Below are 22,723 nucleotides of genomic sequence, written 5' to 3'. Positions count from 1 at the left end.
ATATAGAGAGTTGATCTTTATACTGGAAAATTTTCTTCAGGGTTGATCCCTATACTGGAAGATTTTCTTGAGGGTTGATACTTATACTGGAAGATTTTCTTGAGGGTTGATCCTTATACTGGAAAATTTTCTTGAGGGATGATCCTTATACTGGAAGATTTTCTTGAGGGCTGATTCTAATGCTGGAAATTTTTCTTACTTTTATGACCATCCGATGCGATTCGGATTTTCGGATCAAATCAGATCCATTTTAATCCTATCAGATTCTGTCCAATTCGTATCCGATCCTAACCGATCTGACGATCAGCTCCAAGAACACAGTCCGTTTCCTAAAGTAAGAATTGATGATTAGATTTCTAAAATATTATTTGTAAAAGCTTATAATTAAAACATCCCAATATTCCCAGTTCAGGTTACGAAGTGAAAATGTGTTTTGAATGTTCTGGAAGGATTTATATCTTTACAATTGTACATTTGTCCACTAACTGTCCTCTTTTTTTTTTTTTTGCTTTTGTAAGGCCCATGGTGAAGTAACTTGTCTTATATATTGAGGATCTAAATGCCACTACGTGTCATGGGTCTCAGTCGAAGCTCTCTACTACTGATTTCGATTTCCTTTAGCTGCATAACGAAGAAATGCTCCAGCATTCCGCCACTGTGTTTATCCAGACCATGTAACTCAATTCTCACCATCTTTCTTTTTTTTTAAATGTCTTTTTCTACATTTCCTTCCCATATCAATAGAACACATCTGAGTAGCAATGAAGTGAGATACAGGTCAGGATGTCTCCACAACACTAACCACTGGGAAAAGAAAAACCCACAAATAAACAAAGGGGGAAACTACTCATCTGTATTTAAAGGAGAAATGCAGTGTCCTATCATTTCATTTAGAAAATAAGTTTTAACACAGAAAATTATGTACAAAGATTGTCACTAGAATTAATCTACGTGATCCGTGCATTAAATATTGAAGTAAACTGGTTTGCGTAAGATATAGACAGAAGAGGTAAATTAGAAGTTAAATCAAAGTCCAAATCAATAAAAGGTTAACACAGAATATTATCTACAATCTGTAGATGATTATTCACGATAGCTGAATTAGATTGTGCAACACACTATTTGATATTGTGATGATAATTTCAGAAAGTCTTGCTGAGATAGACATATCCTTTTAGAAGAATCTTGATGCCGAGCTTGTAGAATCCAAACATAAATCAATATTGGAATCCCAGCCTAACACAGAGTGTTGAGATTCGTTGACCATCGTGAAGTCTCACATTTCAGCTACAAATGAATATGTCTCACTTTGCTTGAGTTGATAAAGAAACAGAAGACGCGGAATAATTCTGAGATGATAAACAATTGGTTATCATCACATCAATTAGTTTCACGCAAATGTTCTCAGTTTGAGTTGCAGCAACAGTGAATGTGTATCTGAAGGCCTGGACTTTCAGACTTGTATTGTTAGAGAGATTCACGTTGATTAAATGAGGTGCTGGAACTAGTGCTTCTCTGATACAATCACATTTTTAAAGCATCTAACCGTATCTGTATAGTCATCGGTATAGTTATCCATCCATCCAATATATCTGTCTGACTGTCTGTCTGTCTAGTATTTTTTTGGGTTATTTTTGTATCGAATGTGTTTCTTATTCATGTATATTTACTCTATAGTTTTCAATAGAACTGTCTAAATTCTGAGATTTAGTTCGAGTGTAAGCAATAAGGCATGAAACTAATGTCAGAAAAAAAAACACGTGATTGGCTAGATGCCGTTCTACTTTGAGACTTATGCTAAAGTAGGCTAATGTTGGTCAATGATTGGAAGTACTTAATAACCTTCTGCATCTTGTAAGACGTATAAGATAAGGAGGTTCAATGAATGAAAGTATTACAATTAAGAACAATGCAACAAATTAAAAACATTTACTTTAGTTAATACAGTTGAATCTTGATAGTCGGACGGTGACGGGAGGGGGGGTGTAGGATTACATAATACTTCGGATTCTCAAAGGTACTTTAAAGAATTTAGACGTATATGTCAACAACATTTTATTAGTAATGTGAAAGTATATTATAAAAGGTATTCAATGTTCAATGATATAAAATACACAACAAATGAAAAATAAAATTCATCCAAACTACACACTAGTGCTTCCAGAAATTTGGTGTGTGGGGGGGGGCGAATTGTTTCCAAACCCTAACCCTAACGCCCAGTAAACCCTAACCCTATGCATAAACGCGCGTACAGCATATATATATATAACCGGTTTTTTTTTGCATTCTTCACTGCAGAAACGCATTTTCCTGACTACAGCTCATGATTCATCTTATTACAAAGGAACTTTTGAATAATAATAAATATTCAAATATGAATTAACAGGCCGTTACTACATTTGTTCCTTGAAAAGATAAGATACCCCATAAATTAATTTAACAAACTGCGTTTTCTGCAAAGTTAAAAGAGGGGGGGGCGGAATTGATGCAATTGTCCCACCCCACCCCACCAAATCGTCCAACATACTAGAGGAAGGGGGGGGGGCGATATAATCCAAAAGTAGTTTAAAATAGAAATAATGTGTAGGCCTATATATTATTAACATAAGTATAGAATTCGTATATAAATAGTGTAATGTCTCTACTAAAATTCGTCAAAGGGTCGGCCGAGTGGGGGGGGGGAGGGCGATCGCCCCTGGATCCGCCAGTGAAACTACATAACATATTATGTCAGTTTAACATCCTGTAGGTCTAGTTAATCACATTTTAAGCCTACCTACACTCTAAAAATATATGTACTAGCGGTACCGTATACATTATTTACATGAATTTATGTTGGCGCTGCGTCGGATTAATGAGTGTGTCGGATTATAAACTGTCGGACTTTAAGAGTCCACCGTGTCTGCATTCAAACTAAAATTTAAGTATCGAATCGGAAATAATCTCAATACGATACTGTGATGAAATGTCAGCCATGTATCGATATTGAGATAAATTCGGTTTTCTCCGGTATATCAACACTGACACTCGATACAACTGGTGTCCAGACTGAGATGGTTCGACTATTGAAATATTCGTCAGAACACGGTGGTCAAATTATCGGATCTTCAATCAGGACGGTTCTTACAATCTTTAAGTTGGCAGCATTCTTTCTTGCTTTTGAATTTATATCTGCAAGCCACTTTGACTCCCTGAGTGTATAGGTTCGAACTGTTGTGAAACTGTTTTCATGTTTGATGGAATTCAATACTAGTCCACTAACCCTTACTTGTATTTATGTGACTGAGCGGTAAAGCACTTGGCTTCCGAACCGCGGTCTCTGGTTCGAATCCTCGTGAAGACTGGGATTTTTAATTTCAGGATCTTTGGGCGCCTCTGTATCCACCCAGCTCTAATGGGTACCTGACATTAGTTGGGGAAAAGTAAAGGCTTTTGGTCGTCGTGCTGGCCACATGACACCCTCGTTAACCGTAGGCCACAGAAACAGATGACCCTTTACAAAATACTTAATATCATCTGCCCTATAGACCACAAGGTCTGAAATGATAACTTTACTTGTATATATATATATACACACTTATATAGATATATGTATATAATATATATAAAAATAAATAAATAAATATTGTCTGAGTATTACCGATCTAATGGATTGGATTTAGTTCTGTCAAATATGACGAATTTTCACTTCACATTTTTTTTTTACCTATTTCTTTATTTGGCCACGAAAATAAAAGTTGAGTGTTCTAATGTGTTTACCCGTTTAGCCAACATATTCATATCAAATATTAAATACTGTGATAACGGGTTTACCCGATTTGCTAAAAAGGTTCTTTGTGTAATAGAGATCAATTACGTTTTTTTTTTAATTTTTTTAGGTGTGGGAGGGACATTAAACATACACTACTGTCTCCGCCATGATAGGAGGATCATTTATGTCAAGTTTTATCAAGATGGGTCAAACGGTTTTGATTTCTATGCGGGACATACATACATAGCTACATACATACAACTTACATTCAATTATATATATTAGATCTGCATAAACTGTAGTAGTCTGTACCTTTATTTGGTCAGCAGTGAATAATATTAACTCTTACGATCCTTTTTTAAAAATCTTCTTTATCCTCTACCCATGTTTTTGTTTTGTTTTGTCTTCCAGGACACCAATCAATCGGGGACGATTGGTCATCCAATGCCAGTGTTCACCAAACCTAAAAATAGAATCTCCTGGCTCCTTAAACGATGCATCGATATATTAGTAGTCTTCGAACTTGCCCATTGTTAGTTGGGAAATAAAAATAGCTAAGGGAAATAACTACATGGGCATTGCAGGGGAAGATAATTAGCTATCTATAATACTTCGAACACAAACAAAGCATAAGCGAAATAATAATAATAATAGAACTGATGCAGAAAAAAGCATTATCTTACGCTAAATACATGAGTATATATGTAATGACGATAAGGCCATAACATCTAGCTGAGCTCATATACAATATATTCTTGTTTTTCTTTTAACAATTCCAATTGTCAGCATGCAAATTCCTTATGTAGAGAAACAGAAATAACAAGGTTACAAAGAATGTTTGTTTGGAAACACAAACTAAAAATCGGCCCCCGAAGTGGTCCACCCAGGCAGGTAAAAAGGCAGGTCTCAATATTATCAGAATGAAATTCTATCAAAGATAAATGACAAAAAAAAAATAATAGAGATAAAAAGGTTAACAGATCTCTTGTGGTGCCCCAGTGGTCCAGCAGACCAAAGGATAGGTGAAAGTGAATGTGAAGTTAGATGCGAACCTGGCCTAACTGATGTCTTATAATGAATATCTAATTGATCTAATTGTTTTGTAAAGGGACAATCTCTTATTCCTCAAGAATAAAACATTTCGTAAAAAAAATAAAAAAATTCTTTGGTTAGGTGTTCTATGGCAATAGTACCACTGCAGTTCACGCGATAATATAAAAAACTACTTATTAATTGTTGTTTTAAATTATGTCTGACTTATATGTATACTAAATAGATTTTTTCTCTTTAAAAACATAATAAACTTTTGTGTGTGTGTGAATATAGTACTTAGTATAACAGAACTTACATAACTTAACACTATGAATATAAAAAAAAATTATGACAAAAAATCTACATAAGTGTATTCTAGCTAAGGTGAGTTGGAGTTACTGTTCCCAAATAAAGAGCCTCTAGTGTTTGTTACTATTATAAGTGAATAGTTGTAAACGTGGTGTATTTTTATGAAAAAACTGCTTGCATAAGTGATTTTAAAAATTAGATTTTTTGCTTTCAGAAAAGAAAAAAGTAGCCGTTACATCAGAACTTTGAATGGTCTAAAATATTGTGATGTCGGATTTTCATTATCTTTTTTTTAGTTTACGAGATATAAACGGGACGGACAGACGGACGGAGAGACGGGCAGACAGGCCATACAAAACTAATATCGTCTTTTCCCCTTTCGGGGGCCGCTAAAAATCGAGCCTGGAGAAAGTTCTCGGAAACGGCTTTTTCCAGTGTATGAATCTCTTTTGGGAAAATAATTGTAAGCTAATTGGCCACACAGGAAAAACTCTGGTTTGACTGATAAATTTTTTTGAAGTATAATAATCTAATAAATACATTTGGGGTGGGCTACCTTTTTCTATCGAGGGCCGCATTAAAAAAATTTGGGGTATGGGGGGGCCGCATAAATAAATAAAAAAGTATATATATATACATAATAGAATAAGGGTCTTGTACAATGCCCCAACAATCGTAGGCCATAGGCCGGCCCTGTGTCAGAATTTGAGATCTATATGTCTTCCTATCTGCCTTATATTGTCAATGCAGCTTTGTGTAAATGTAAACTTTCCCGTTACTAGTTTATGGTTAGGAAATCGTTCTTTATTTTATTAAAAAGTCCGTTTTTCTCAGTCTTAGCACGAGCTCCATCAGTTGTTACCCTTGCCATCTTATACAAGCCAACCCATCACTTTCAACACAGTTCTTCATAGCACTGAATAAATACTGGCGTGAACTTGCGTCTTTAACGGAATATTTCGAATTATTGGCATTTAAAATAATCTTTGTTTTTACTTTAAACTTTTAGAATGACGTTTAGAGACAATGTTTCTTAAGCCTCTTCATTATAACTGATGAGAATCAAAAGTTTCAAGTTCTATAGTTATTTACCATTATTTATTTTTTTAATATATTTGCATTTTTATACATTTGTGTGATGTGTGGGCACACCTGATTTCTTTAGGTGTCCGCGGGCCGCATAAAACACTTCGGCGGGCCGCATGTGGCCCGCGGGCCGTAATTTGCCCACCCCTGGTCTAGACAGATAGTTTATAGGCTTATCTTGAACACGCATATGTCAGTGAGTATTACGGCATATATTCGTGAAAGAATACAATACATAAATACATTTTGCTCACCGTCTTTTAAGTCTGGATATCATAAAATTTTACATATTTATAGTTATATATATATCTATCTATACTATAAAGTAGAATGTGAGGTGTATGTATGTGACTTATAGACATCAAAACCGCTTGACCAATCTTGATTAAACTTGGCAGGAATGTTTCTTGGGTACTAACTTAGACCGTAGTGTATGTATTGTAGCCCTAAAACAAACTTAAGACCCTAAAAAAAAAAAAAAGTTGTCCGACTCTATTACAGCTATAGTATTTTATGGATCTAGGTCATGGTTAGCAATGTTGACATGAGAAAAGATCGAAAGGATTTATACCTAGATCTAATTTTAAGAAATACACTTTGCGCAGATAGTTTTTTACTTTGGCACATGAAAATACACAAGAAGACCCATTGATTTCATTATATAATAAAATTAACCTTCAATTTTGTGTTTGAAAAGCATTTTTTACATAAATTAGTTCGTTATATCTGTGACACTACATATTTCCTGACGAACATTCTTTCATTAGAATACCGTAATGAATCGCGTACTAAATATTAATTCGTTTAACTGTTTACTTTATAATCCCATCCCTAGATCTAAAACTCTAATTCAACTCTAAGATGATAAAACTTCTCTTCGCACAGATAGTTTTATACTTTAACACATAAACATACTAATTGTACTCCATTCATTTGGTTTTCTAAAGCATTTTTAAGAGACTACATTCGTTTACGAAAGCTGCAAAGCCGATTTGAGATAGGGCTAGAGCTATATTCATTCATGAATCGTGTACTAAAAATTATTTCGTTTAATTGTTCACTTTATAATCCCATTCATTTAAAAAAGCTATCGCTCTTTTCGTTTTTAATAGATATGAATGTATCGGCTTCGGGAAAAAAAACAGTTTTCGCAAAACTAATTTTATTTTCGTAGCGAAAGAGAAAAAAACTTGAAAGGATCATTAGCTAAGTTTAACATACATCTAAATCCAATCCACTAGATTAGTAAACAAAAAAATTAGACCCGCAGGCCGCGGGTAATGTCAGTCTATATATATATACACAAGACAAGGATTTGTTTCGTAGGGTAGGAAGGGGATCTGGAAGGGGTAAAAATGTTCAATTTTTAAAATCTATAATATATTACTTATTAAAAGCAAAATAATGGCTCTTACACAAGTTTTCTACTTTATAATGGAGGAATAGGGTGTTTTTTTTTTAACTTTTTTTTTTTATCTTACTTATTTTAATGTAGGTTTCCTTTATACCCCAGTACGACATCTAATACACTCCGAAACACACACAAATGTCTTTCGGATCTAAATCGGAACTTAAGGAACAAAATGTAAATAAAGAACAGACTACTCTGGTCAAGTTGATTGTGAAACAGACCGTTAATTAAGCAGACTAATAACTATGTCTAGATTTAAATTGCTGTTTATACAAGGAAGGTGCGCCAAAGCTATTTTGATACTAGCAAACACAGTGTCGGACTGAATCCCTCATTGATGACAAGGAAGAAGGATCAGGTGGATCACTTGCTCAATATGTGAGGCGAAGACTAATTGGTCCTTGAAGTCCACTTCCCACATGACAGGGAATCAAGGCTTACAGTAAACAAATCGAACCGTACTGGATGGTAGCTTGATGAAATACCACGATCCCCATCCTTTTTTTTTTTTGGGGGGGGGGTTTCTTCCCCTTTAAGAAGTCCAGATACTAGCCCGTAGTCACGTGTCTAGGTGAAGGGCAACTATTTATAGAATAAAGTAAACTGTGAGGCCACACCGAGGCTGATTTTATATTTCAGTAAAGTAACTCTAGTCCTAGTGATTATAAACAATAGAGAGTAGCGCCTAGTTTACCATCGTGCTACGTCCTGCATTGCGAGCTTACTGTAGAAATTCATACCAGGCTTGGAAGGTAGAAATTTAATAGTAATAGTGTACAATAATGTGCACAGATCTTGACAATTATAAAATGATTTGGCGAGAATTTTTTTAATCAATTAACCAAGTGCTTAAGACTACATCTAAACAGATGAGACTGTACACAAGTTTTGTTATCGGAAATAGAAAGAAGATGGGATCCAGATTCACTTACTAACATTCCTGAACATTAGTTAGCACTAGAGAAGTAACAGTGTACACATCTCCTTGAAGAAGCTGATGGTGGACTTCTAAGTTCTCATTCTAATATCTCTTGTATCGGTTCAATATTGCAATGAGTCTTTTCAACGAGTTTGCACACTAAGTTCTAATACTGTCCAGCTACGGGAAATGTTCGTAATTGTCTAATTACTTATTACTTCTTAACTGAATACAAAGAGAAATACTAAAAAAAAAAAAAAAAGTTTATACGAAATGTATTTGTATCAAGTTTGGATCAGTCATGTAATTAAATTTGTAATAGATCTAGACCAACAATAATAAATCTGTGCGATTAGAAATATTTTTTTTACCAATTGTTATTGTTTAGCGCTATTTCTCACTTTTAGTTTTCTCGGTACGCTATGATCCTATCAGTTATCTGGACCAGTTGGGAACATTGAGGAGGGAGGGAAAGAAATGGATGTCTGGGTGAAGTTTACCATTATCGGTCTTTAAAAGCATTTAAAAAGAAAAAGGGAACGACTTGAATTCGAACTCCCGCCTCCCGCCTTCTGAAGCCCACTCTGCTAGTCAGGTGCTTATGACAATAAAAGATTTATAGTTATGTATTGTTAGTTTCAAACTTACTTTAAATCGGCGACCTATAAAGAGGACTAATTCAGCATATACCACCACTTCAGTCAAATACAATTTCTTTCCCTTGTTCGATAAAACAAAAAAAATAATTAATTACTAATAGTTAATTAACTAATCAACTTTTAATTGATTCTTGTGTTGTTAGGTAGAGGAAGTAATTGTTCGAAATTTCAGCTTGATCGTTGATTGGGTGTCGGAGAAATAAAGTGCACAAACTTTTTACCAGACAGACAGAGTGAGTGAGTTGATATAAGCTTTGTAAAAATTTGAGTCGAACGCTGAATACACAATAAAAGCGTTTTCAGAATAGCCTTATTTAATTTTGAAAAATTATGCTTGTCAAGCCAGAGTTTTCAATGAGTGGCCAACTATCTAGTATTTTGTTTCGTCAAACATGGACATAAACTGTCTAGATAATCGTGTTAAAGACGTGTTTTAGAAATCCGTGTCCATCCACGGTTTTGAACCCACAAAAAGTGTGCAAGCTGATAAGAGGAATTTTGAAAATTAATTGTGCAGGCCGTTATGGAGTGTATATGTGTATATACTGAATACGTGTACAGTGTTTAGTAAGATAGAATATTCAGAATGCCAGTAGGTCGACTTCCACAAGGCATTCTGTATGGCGATCTCACAGAAGGCAGGAGAGCCGCTGGTCGCCCACTTTTATGGTATACGGATGTATGCAAACGTGACATGCAGCTCTTCAAAATCGACACTGGCAACTAGGAAAAAGTGGCGCTGGATAGATCTACATGGAGAGAGAGCATAAAGGAAGGGTCCTGGATTGCAGATGCTATACACAACAGTAGTAGAAAGAAGGGAGAAAATACAAACGGCTCCTCGTGATTACAGAAGCCCAACCTGTGATCGCAGCTGTGTATCAAGGATTGGCCTCTTGAGTCACACAAGAAGTTGCAAAGGGAAAAGATTGTCTCTCGAGACTTAAAATGCCACACAGGTTTACTTCGATGTTGTTGTGTCTTCGGGTATAAATACAGAGAACGGTTGACGGAAATAAAGAGACGTGAACGTCGAGTCGCTAGAAGTCAACTGAGTGATAGGTTTTAAATACATCTTGGGATTTCTAGAAGTTGAATGACAACTTTTTAATTTAAATCGTTTATTTTTTCGTTTATTTCAACCAGTGTATTAAGTTGTGTCCGATGTAACTGATACAGACTCAGATGTCCAGTGTATGAAGTAGTGTCCGATGTAACTGATATAGACTCAGATGTCCAGTGTATGAAGTTGTGTCCAATGTAACTGATACAGACTCAAATGTCCAGTGTATGAAGTTGTGTCCGATGTAACTGATACAGACTCAAATGTCCAGTGTATGAAGTTGTGTCCGATGTAACTGATAAAGACTCAGATGTCCAGTGTATTAAGTTGTGTCCGATGTAACAGAGTCAGATGTCCAGTGGCCGTGCTAACGTTATAGTGTCTTGTTGATTTTTCTAGGAGATGTCTCTACACTTAAACAATGAAGTCAGTTGTTTCGTAATTCTGTACTACCACCATTTGATGTATAGGTCATTACGCCTAACTACAAGGTCAACGTGTTCCTGTGACTGTTAGTACCTCCCAGGTAACAGAGTCACTAAGGTACTACTACTGACACCAGCTGCTGACCTAGTAGAACAGGGCGACATTATAGTGTGACATTTCCACCGGGCTGTACAATTCACCTGTCTACATCAGAGATACCATTCTCTGTTTATATACAGCCTATTTATTTCTTTTTTCAATCTATCTCTCTCTCTCTCTTTGTTTTATTTTTCTTTCACTGTCTCTCTTTTTTCTTGGTCTCTTCTCTCTCTTACTTTCACTTTTGACTTTTTTCCCCCTCCTTCTCTTTTCTTATCTCTTTGTTTTAACTGTGAACACACAAGTATTTTCTCTTTGTAAAATCTTTAATTAAATCTGGTCCCCCCCCCTCTCAAGGAGATGGTTACACAAACATTTCCTCTCCAAATTTCTCTCTCTCTGACTTGGACATGAACAAAATGTATCTATCGTTTTCTTCTCTCTTTCATTTATAGCCTCTAACTCTCTTTCTACTCCCTCTCTTTCCTTTATACTCTCTCTTTCCTTTATACTCTCTCCCTCTTTCCTTTATACTCTCTCCCTCTTTCCTTTATACTCTCTCTCTTTCCTTTATACTCTCTCTCTCTTTCTTTTATACTCTCTCTCTTTCCTTTATACTCTCTCTCTCTTTCCTTTATACTCTCCCTCTCTTTCCGTTACACTCTCTCCCTCTCTTTCCGTTACACTCTCTCCCACTCTTTTCTTTATTCTCTCTCTCTCTCTTTCCTTTATACTCTATCTCTTTCCTTTATACTCACTCTCTTTCCTTTATACTCACTCTCTTTTCTTTATACTCACTCTCTTTTCTTTATACTGCCTCTCTTTCTCCTATAGCCTTTTATCCTCCATCCCTTGTTTTTCTCGCACTTTTCTTTCAATGTTTTAAAATTTCTCTCTTCCTTTTATTTTTCTTTCACTCTATTTCTAAGTTTTTTGTTTTGGTCACACTGTATTCTTCTGTTTCTTTCTCCATGTTTCTCTTATTCACTCTAGTATAAGAACTCACATTATCCCAACCCGCATCTCTCATTCAAACTTTATTTTTAAAGTGGTTCAGAAAAATTGTCATAGCCAGGGGCGTTCTCAGAGATAGGACTATAAAATACTTCTCAATGACATGCGCCTCAAATAGCTTCTGACAAACCTGTCCAGCAGCTGGCCTGCTCGTGTGGCTCAGAGATTAAACTTCTTGTACAGACAGGGGATGGAGTAAAGGCGGATACTTTGTGTCGAGAGAGAGGAGGAACCATGCGTCATGGGCATCCTATGATCCTGTACCCAAGCCCAAATAATAAACCCTTCATAAGACATTCAAAGATTTGTCTTTTTCATAGCAACTGGGTCATTGAGTACATTCATCTTCACATGACGTAATAAACCATTGTTAATATTTTAAAATTTAATTGATTATGTTTCTTGTCTGTCTGTTTATGCCATTCTCATTAGCAACAACCACGTGGTGACAATAAGCAAGCAACTCTGTGTCCAGTACCGTATCAAACACATGCTAGAAGAAATAGGTAGGAGCTGGTGTGATTTCTAAAAAGGGTATTTAAGATTTATTTGTTTTATTAAGGCGTTTTTTTTGTTTAATGAACTTAAATTATTTTCAAAAATAAATATAAAGAAAGAAAAAAAAATGCTTTTACTATTAGAAAAGTTTTGAGAATATGTCACATTTGAATTGTTCTCTACTATCAACAGATAGAAGAACTTTGATGTAGTATAATAATATAAGTCATAAGTACAATATAAGTCATTTCAATAATTAGAAGCAAGAAAAACATAAAAAAATACTTCAAAAAACAACAACAACAACAAAGCAAAGCGTATACGAAGTGTAACTGAATCAATTAGTTTGGATCAGTCATGTCATTACATTTGAAGATCTAGACCAACAACAATATGTTTATGCGATTAACAATAGTTTTACCAATTGGGTAGATTTTACCATAATTGGTAAATAATTGGTAAATAAACGGAAATACCTGTATTCGAACTCGTGGTTCTCGTCTCCTCTAGCCGACGTGCTAACCACTCTGCTAGTGAGGTACTTATAACTAGATAAGATTGTATAGTTATATATTGTTTGTTTCAATTGAGAGAGGTGACCTATAAGTGGGACTTATTCTGCTTATACCACCACTTCATCTAATACAAATCCAGATACCAAAAAAAATAATAATAGTCAATCAACTATTGTTGTTTTGTTTGATTGATTCTTGTGTTGTTAAGTAAAAAGAAATAATTGTTCGAAATTTCAGCTTGATCCGAGATTGGGTGTCGGAGGTAACGTGTACAAACGTTTTACCTGACAGACAGACAGAGTGAGTTGATATAACCTTGGTAAAAAAGAATGTTTGCTTTTAACTCTGAGATACGAAAACAAGAAATGTTTCAATATCAACGCAGTTTAATTTCTAGAACATCTGGAGGGGCATTGCATTATCAGGTGTTGCATTACGATGTGAGTACTTTAAGCTTTTTGTTCCTTCTGCTTACTCTTCTGGTTGTACTCACTAAGCTTCCTGGTCGGGGGGGGGGGGGGGAGGGGTGTGTGCGCCTCAGACTGTTGTTGTCAGTCTGTTGTCACCATGGCCTCCATCATAGGAATGTTTATATATTTGAGAAATGCATGTTGAAGTAATGTGGAAGTAATGTTGAAGAAATGTTGAAGTAATGTGGAAGTAATGTGGAAGTAATGTGGAAGTAATGTGGAAGTAATGTTATTTGATAAACTGCAAACATTTATTGACTATAGAGCGAAGTATTAAAGACAAAATGAACATGACAGACAGAAGCACTCACCTATATATATGATGGCCAGCTTTAGAACAGTCCACTGTTGAACCCTATCCATTCTGGGATCCTATTAAGTTATCTCAGTAGAAAGAAACGTCCTCTCAAGACGTCCCCTCAAGACGTCCCCTCAAGACGTCCCCTCAAGACGTCGCCATATTTGAAGTATTGGAATTCAACATCCACGAAAAAAAAAAAAACTAAACTGCATCAAATGTTCATCTGTCCCAGTTGTAATCTGGATCAATCTCTATTCAATCAGCTCAGAATCAATGCTTTAATAAATCCATCACAATAAACAGTTATTCACACTGAACAAACCATAGAGTAGCGATCCTATTGCCAGCACTGAATCAATGGAATTGTTCCAAACGATAAACTGATGTTGAATAGAAAAATGAAGTGTCACACAGCCCGTCGTTTAATGTCCATTGAATGTCTAACACTAAGTGTAATATGATTTCATAGTTGTTCACGTTGGCTCGCTAGATCAATACTAGCCTCGTCTCTAAGTTGTCTTGCTATTGTATCTGTTTTATAAGAATAGATAGATGACATGAGGACATGAACGAAATGTTTGTAAATTAAACATTGCTTTTTTATGTTGTTTTAACAATACCTCTATACAAGTCACAACTTCATGGAAAATGGAGGGCGGAGGATGGAGTAAGCTGGAACCTGGACACGGATTGCAAAAACGGCTCTTACTATTTTCCTCTACATTTAACAGTTGGTGTGTTATCGCTGAGAAAAGAATTACTCGCTCGTTGGCCACACGGGAAAAACTCTAGTTTGACTTATAATTTTTGAAGTAAAAAAAAAAAAAGACATATGTTTAAATTTGGCCAGAGAACAAGGTCTACATATAGATCTAGATCCAACATTGGTTTTGAAAGGACTGTCGCGATATTGAAAGGACTATTGTCGCGTAGTGTCTTTTGCTTTTTTTTTCTCTACTCGTAGTACGGGGCGAGAGTGCCTTGTAGTTTTGTTTTGAATTGTTTTTGCTACGTCACAAAGTCCGGTGACATCTATTGGTCATTCTTTGTCATGAGGCAGTTCACCCTATGAATTTGATTGAAACGGACGGTGTGTTGGTCCGTAAAAGGCTAGTTTCTCGGACTTAATTATTTAGTAGGATTTTTGTACCCCTGTTTAAGGTGAGTTATTTGTTTGTGATATCTATTATTATATGTTGTATGAGGTTGTCACTATTTCTAGTTTTAGAGTAGAAGTTACGTTGTGTGTTTATTTCGTTTATAGGGTGCCAGTGTTGGAGTTGTAGATACTGAGCTCGATCCTATGCCAGTGTGGGCGTTGCTTGTCGTCTTAGAAATATATATATATACTATAGTCGTGAGTGTCATTGTCAGATTGGCGATCATCGACGGCGTTGAGTGTCAGGCCGTTACGCATCATTGGTATCAGTTGGGATCAGCTGAGGTCTAACTTTATTATTGCCGATGTTGGCAGTATTGTGACGTCAGTTGGTAGCAGTAGCAAGGTGCTTATGTGAATTAGTGATTAGTATCTATCTATATATAATTTATATATCTATTATACATTCATCATTTTATCACTCTCATTGTACATATACATATATCAGTATCAAACAATTAAATTCCTTTTTTTTTTGTTATTTAAACTATCCACATAGTTGGTTACTCTATGTACGACTGTGTGTGAGTGATGTTCTTGTCAGGTTGAACCCGGGACCTTAATAGTGTACAGCTAGTTAACAACACAAATAATTCCTGAACCTGACAACTAGCATTGCGTTCGGGAATTTCCGAATGTGAATCATTATTAATTCAAGAGTTTACTAAAGTAAAGTTCAGGAAATGTTTGCGCATCGTCTTCTAAGTCTACATCTCAAAGCATATCATTAGAATATTACAAAGTGTAGCACACGTATACATTCGATTAACCAGGATTCTTTCTCGGGGGGAAAGGGTTAATTATAAAGAGAAAAAGCAATCGCTTTATAAGAAGTTAGTCTTTTTCTAAATGTATTTTTATGTGACTTATTGATGATGATTTTTATGTTCTGTTGTAATGTTCTAATGATGTCTTTTAAATGTTATGTTTGATGTTTTGCTAAAGTTTAAATGATGACTTTTCGATGATGTTTTTGTGGTTTTTGCTAATGTTTTTAATTAAATTTGTGTATGATGTTTCTGATATTTACTTATTTATGATGAATTATTGATGATACTTTTGATGTTCCTATTTTTGATGATGCTTTGATGGTTGGCTAATGTGTTTGATGATGTCTCGCTGTTTTTTTTATAATTATTTTTTATGATGTGTTAATTAATTAAATTTATTTATTTGAATCTTATTTATTATTTCTTGTCAGTGGACCAATCAGTATGTCGTGGAAACCTTTTTTTTCTAAAATAAAAAAATAATAATCGTAAGATCATTGTAAACTGAATTGGATAGAAAGTGACATTTTAAAACTTCTGAATATATTTTTGATGTTGCCCTAGCAAAATGAAACTTCATAAACTGTTGATTACAAAATACTGGTTCATCTTCTGTGGAGGAAAGTTTGGCATGGAAGGTTCGATGGTCTGGACTTCAACATGACTATCATTTTTGTTAATGGGGAGGGGGGGGGGAAATATGGGATAAACAATTTTTTTTTTAAATTTCATAACAAAGATCTTTAACGTAATATAACCCTTAAAGTACCCCCCCCCCAAACACCATTTTATTTTTAAATTAGATATTTTGTACGTTTGCTAAAACGGATTTGTCGACCTTGGTGTGGATACCAGTTAATGAATATTAAACATATAAAGTAACGCCCTCATGTAGAAACGTTGGCTCGGCATATCTACTGCTCATTGGAATTATCATCTAGTAATGAATGCGCCAGTGGGATCTACAAAAAATGCCCCTTTGCCATATCTGCTTCTGTTGTCAACACCTACTCACAAATACGCATGCATGCACCAACACTCTAAAACTTGTAAAGTGCAACACGGAGAGGTCTCCCCATTTTCCAGGAAAACGTCACCATCAAGCTAACCCTTGTCAATGATCTCCAGGCACGTCAGCACCAGGTCCAGACCCAAGTTGCCAACTCTCGTGACCTACGAGCAATGGCTAGTCTGTGAGTAACTGTCAGTTTCGCTAACTCCAAGATCTGTCTCAACTACGCACGCTAGTCTCTCAAATTTCACTCACCCCCCCCCCCCCCAACAAAAGCCTACGACATGTTCCGCTAATTGGAAGAGAATTTCACAACAGAAGTGTTGGACCAAAAAGGCGGTCAAGTTTAATGGGAGATTATTAACTTTAAACGTATGCAATATATATATATATATATATATATATATATATATATATATATATGTAATATTATATTGTTAATATTGATTGATTACATATTTTAATATTATATTTTAATGATAATAGTACTTATTTATTTTCACAATATCTAGAAATAAAATATCCAACATCTCAATGAAGACATTCGATACGGTAGCATATGTTTATAGTTACAACTTTATTTTAATATCTTTTATTATTAATCTGCATTAAATCCATTTGTTTCCCCATGAAGAAGTGGACATGCAACCGCCTGCAATATTCTTACCTTTATAACACATTTTTACAATTATTAAGCTGGTATGCTGAGATTGTTAATAAAATTGAAATTTTTAAAGAAATTTGTGATTTAGCTTATATTTTTTTTTCAATTTGAAACTGCTCTATTATCAATACCAGTTTATCTGTTTTTAGGGGTAAAAAAAAGAGATTATTGATTTAAAAAATAGGTAATAATCGTTTTAAATTTATAATTAAAAATAATAAATAGTAGGCCTATATCTACTGTTAGAAAGTTTTTATGATAGGTTCATTATGAAACCCTAAAACTAGACACATTTTTTGCAAGCATTAGAAAATGCCATTATTCACCCGACATTTTGACGGGCATATCGACTAGTCAGAAGAACACTAAAAAAAATAAAATGTACAGTTCAAAGGAAGAAGAATGTTCTTCTCAGTTTGCTCCCGAAAACATTGAGCACAATAAAAATCATTGTACGTAGGCGACAAGAGAAGATAATCCAATTTATCCTTTGCTAGATTAATGACCTCCCTTATTGAGCGTTCCAGTGTATGGATTGAATATGAATGTGGTTTTAAGAAAAATAAGGCAATAGACACATAGAAATAGGATGACCTCCATCGATTCGGGGCAGAATGGCATTTTATGAGAAGAAAATAGAAAAAAAGCCCATGTTTAAATCAGGTTGAGTGAGGCAGACAAAAAATTTCAATTAAGATTTCCGGCATTTTAATGATGAACAGTTCCTTGGTGGAGTTTCTAAATTGTTCAATTCTCCTTGGTGCTAATTATTATGAAGAATCTTGCACAAATCAAATTAAATTGTATTTTGTTTTAATTCACAACTTTGTCACATAGTACATCAAACTGAAAACGTTAATAGTTTGCTAGAAGTTCTGGGTTTAAAAACTCAATATGTGATTTGCATTATGCAACGCTATAGCAGTGTAATCCTATACAGTAAAGCAGATGTAGTCCACCTTAAATTTGTTCCTTCATTCCAAATGAGCACTACCTTCCCGTGACTAGAAAGATTTAATAAATTAATTAAATAACATTAAAAACTCAAGATAGTTCATTTTGATTTTAGTTCTTTAATTATTACTAAGAATTTTTATTTCGCATAAAAAAAAACGAAGGTAATGTCTGGATTTCTTTAGAACCTCTGTCAAATACTTTAATAGTATGAATAAATAATATAAATAAGTTTAAACAAATTATGAACAGAATTTCTCAAAACTAAAAATACATGTGTAGGCCCATATAGATTCAATCTATACTTGAAGCGATTTAAATTATCAAGTAATTCAATAATTCTCTAAACCATGGAAATGAAGTTTAAAATAGCAATAATACACATTAGTAAATATAATTTTGTTTCGTTTATTCTAACTAGTCTACAATGAGAAATTAAAAGATGCAAAAACAATGAGTGGGCAAAACTGTTTACACGCAGCGGAATTAGACGAGCAGATTGTCAAAATACTTTTGAAGGTTTCACTAGTTTTAAATATTGTTATTTTCATCTTCAAATTTAAAAAAATCAATATGTCATAACGCTCAATCAGTTGTTCTAATTTACATAAGTAAAGGTTCATAAACACAACTCTGTACATAAAGAACACTGTCCACTACATGCTCTGTTTGTGCACGTTTTGATTGCATTTTCCAACTAGTTCTCAGTCTTTGCTTCTTAAATTGTTAGAAATTATCCTACACTTAGAAAAAAAAAAGAGTTTGAGACCCACTGAAAGCCGTAGGAGGACAAAAAAAAAACAAAGCCTTACAAAGGAGGACCAAAAAAAAGACAAAGCCTTACAAAGGAGGACAAAAAAAAGACAAAGCCTTACAAAGGAGGACAAAAAAAAAGACAAAACCTTACAAAGGAGGACAAAAAAAAAGACAAAGCCTTAAAAAGGAGGACAAAAAAAAGACAAAACCTTACAAAGGAGGACAGAAAAAAAGACAAAACCTTACAAAGGAGGACAAAAAAAAGACAAAACCTTACAAAGGAGGACAAAAAAAAAGACAAAGCCTTACAAAGGTGGACAAAAAAAAAGACAAAACCTTACAAAGGAGGACAAAAAAAAAAAGACAAAACCTTACAAAGGAGGACAGAAAAAAAGACAAAACCTTACAAAGGAGGACAGAAAAAAGCAAGACAAAGTGAACGTTAAAAACTCGGCTGTACGTAATGACGTACTATATATTTATCGAACGAAGTGACCTTATACATCAGCTTATCACTCGTGCAAAGTGTGTATGGAACTCCATGCCCAACCTTTTCTATACATCTAGTCCTTAGTAGGGAATGATGTATCCTCTTTCTATTTGTATCTGGAGCGAATTATTTTAAGCATCATTTCATGTTTCTATTATAGCCATAGATTTGATGATAAAGTTCAATTTCAAAGCGAGTTATTGAATACGAGTAGAAGTTGTTTGTTTTTCAATGGCGAAATCTGTGTAATATATCAGACAAAATGTGAATTGCACTAAAGGCTTGTTTAACATGCGAAATTAACTTCTTGTGTTTTCCTCGAACATCACAACAACTTTTAAATGAAGATCTAGTCAAGTGGTTCCTTCTTAGCAGGTCATCTTTGCCTTGATCTCATTTTCTTTTCATTGACGTTTCGTACAACACAATTGGAAACATCTTTTGTGTGTGTGTAAGTGTAGAGTATCAGATAATAAAAAAGGAACATCTACCCTATTAACTGCTAGACAGCAATGACCAGGTCAACTCTATAATTGACAGCTGGCTAATCCAACACGGTCGAAGCCATGGCGCTGGGAAGTCTGCACTTTTACAGATAATTCTAGTACAACCATGTCAGTAACACTGAATTGTAGAACAAACAGACGAGGGTTATTAGGGACAAATCAATATTCGTATGCTTGTAAATAGTACTTTTAAAAAGAAATATCAATTCCGCTACTATTGTGTGTGTTTGTGTAAAATGATAAAATTTTTACAAATCATATTCATTTGGCACTTAAACAAAATTGAGATTTCCAATTTGATAGGAACAATCTGAATTAAAGACATTTTGGTGTCAACTTTTGTCTTGTTACGTATAAATTTATGCGTATGTGTCTATCTGTGTGTGTGTGTGTTTTTAAGCATTTAAACGAGAAAAGTTGGTGCGTCCCAAAAGATCTATTGTACTCACAACTTTACATTACAGACAGTCGATGTCCTTCTTTCGTCTGCTGCGGATCCCGTTACGTCTTATATTGAAAAATGTTTCAGGTCAGTGCAAAGGTCATCAGGAGCTACACTTTCAGAACAACAAAAGTTGGTCGTTGAATTTTTTTTTTTTTTGTAGCTCGTTTTCAAATACGGTGAAATCAAGATGTAAATAGCACTTTTAGTTTTCAAATACGGTGAAATCAAGATGTAAATAGCACTTTTAGTTTTAAAAACCAAATTTTTAAGTATAAAATAAAAAGCCCGCTTATTATCTTGTGTGTGTGTGTGTGCATATCTGTGTGTGTGTGTCACGATTTGATCATTCTGTATGCCTGTTTATATTTGTCGTTTTAAAAAAATAACCTAACTTTTAGATTATTAGGGTGAATCGTATTTGAAAAGAATCTTACAATTGATATATTTCTGTTTGTAAGTTTTCAGACGTTGCTTCAACTAGCCCAATTGTGGTTTGGGTCGTGTTTGTGGAGCGACTAAAAGCCAGCACAGAATCCTTCTCCTAAGATATCCCCTCCACCCACATATCAACAAAGGAGATCGGACTATATTAACCATAGGAGTGTGCAATAAATACATTTTAAAATAAGATAAATTTCATGTAGAGAGGCATGGGATGACGGCAGGCAGGGTTTGAACACGGTTACATCATTACAACAATCTGGAGCTGCTCTATAGAAGACTAGAAAATATGTGAATATATATATATATATATACACATTGGATCTAGAGACTCCTAGGTAGGGAGCCGAGCAGATAATTACGAAACTTGATGAAACTTGTGTAGTTTAATTATTCAAGATTGCAAATTGGAAAAAGTTTAGAATCCTGTAGTTTCTATGCCTATTTTAATTAAATAAACATAAACTTCTTTTGATATAATTGTATAATTTAACATGTTCACATCGCCGAATATCCAGACTGTAACTTTGTTAATTGATCTTAGCTCTAACTATGTGTATACACTTTTCATTGCTAACACTAATTAAACTCACTTTGAAACTTAACTCCAAAATGTAGGCCTAACTTTTTACAAAGCTTATATCAGCTGTCTGTCTGTCTGTCTGTCTGTTACAAAGTATGTACACGTTATTTCTCGTACTTTCAATTATTGAAACTTTACACAATAACACATGAATCAATAAAAAAAATTAACCAATTATTTTATCAATTAATCCTAATTAATTAATGTTGTTTGATATAGACACAGAAAAGCTAAGGAGAGATACGCCTTGTATAGAGAATTAGGTTGTCGCATAAAAATCTGAAACTAACCACTAACAATAGATAATAATAAAAAAAAACACTTATATTTTCATAAGCACTTGCTTAGCTAAGTGGCTAGCGTGTTGGACTTCCATCAAAGAGGCTTGAGCCCTCAAGTTCTACTTTAAGTCAATAAACTTTATTACAAATTTCTTTCGAAAAGCCAGCTCGGAAATCTTTTACCACACAAGTGATTGGACCATAGCGCGTTGAGAAAGCTAAAAGCATGAAATTGCGCTAAACAAAGAGTAGAGTACCAAAGGACTGGAAAGAAGCTAATGTCACCCCCCTATTTAAAAAAGGAGAAAAATCTGACCCAGGAAACTACAGACCAGTATCACTTACCAGCATCACATGTAAAATCCTAGAACACATAATATGTAGCAACATCATAAACCACTTAGACAAACATAATGTCCTCACACCATACCAACATGGCTTTAGGAAATATAGATCATGTGAAACACAACTAATATAACTAATTGATGATTTCTCAAAAGGTTTAGATAATAGTGAACAAATAGATGCTATCTTACTAGATTTTTCTAAGGCTTTTGACAAAGTTCACCACCATAGTTTGCTTAAAAAATTAAAATATTTCGGCATTAATGGTCTACTGCATCAGTGGATTAAAGACTTTCTGATAGGGAGAGAACAAACTGTAATAATAAATGGCTCTAAATCAACACCGATAACAGTAAACTCAGGTGTACCTCAAGGAACAGTCTTGGGTCCACTACTATTTTTAATTTACATAAATGATTTACCAAATTGCATTACTTCAGGAACAAAAGTCAGATTATTTGCAGACGATTGCATAATATATAGAACAATAAAAACAACACAAGACACAGATATTTTACAAAGAGAATTAGATGAATTACAGAAATGGGAATCAAATTGGAGCATGTCTTTCCACCCAGAAAAATGTCAGTTGTTAAGAGTAACAAAAAAACTAAAACAAATTAATTCCACTTATCTTATTCATGGCAAACCAGTAACACAGACTAAAAACGCAAAATACCTAGGTGTTATAATAAATGAAAAACTGTCATGGAATCCACATATTGATGAAACTACAAAAAAATCAAACAAGGCATTAGGATTTA

The 22,723-nt window shown here is 34.5% G+C and overlaps 1 protein-coding gene across 2 annotated transcripts in view; it reads right to left on the bottom strand.

The window, feature by feature from the left end:
• The window catches only part of LOC106069552 (protein APCDD1-like), a 151,212-nt gene that overhangs the window by 122,705 nt on the left and 5,784 nt on the right, over nucleotides 1-22,723 (bottom strand). For both annotated transcript variants that reach the window (XM_056036226.1, XM_056036225.1), the window contains exon 2: nucleotides 13,564-14,084. In XM_056036226.1, coding sequence (XP_055892201.1) covers nucleotides 13,564-13,615 — 52 coding nt within the window. In that variant the 5' untranslated portion in view covers nucleotides 13,616-14,084. The remainder of the gene's footprint in view (nucleotides 1-13,563; nucleotides 14,085-22,723) is intronic.

The sequence above is a fragment of the Biomphalaria glabrata genome, chromosome 7, assembly GCF_947242115.1.
Source record: "Biomphalaria glabrata chromosome 7, xgBioGlab47.1, whole genome shotgun sequence".
Classification (NCBI taxonomy): Eukaryota; Metazoa; Mollusca; class Gastropoda; family Planorbidae; genus Biomphalaria; species Biomphalaria glabrata.
The sequence above is the reverse complement of the archived record's forward strand: the minus strand, read 5'-3'. Positions and strand labels throughout refer to the sequence as shown.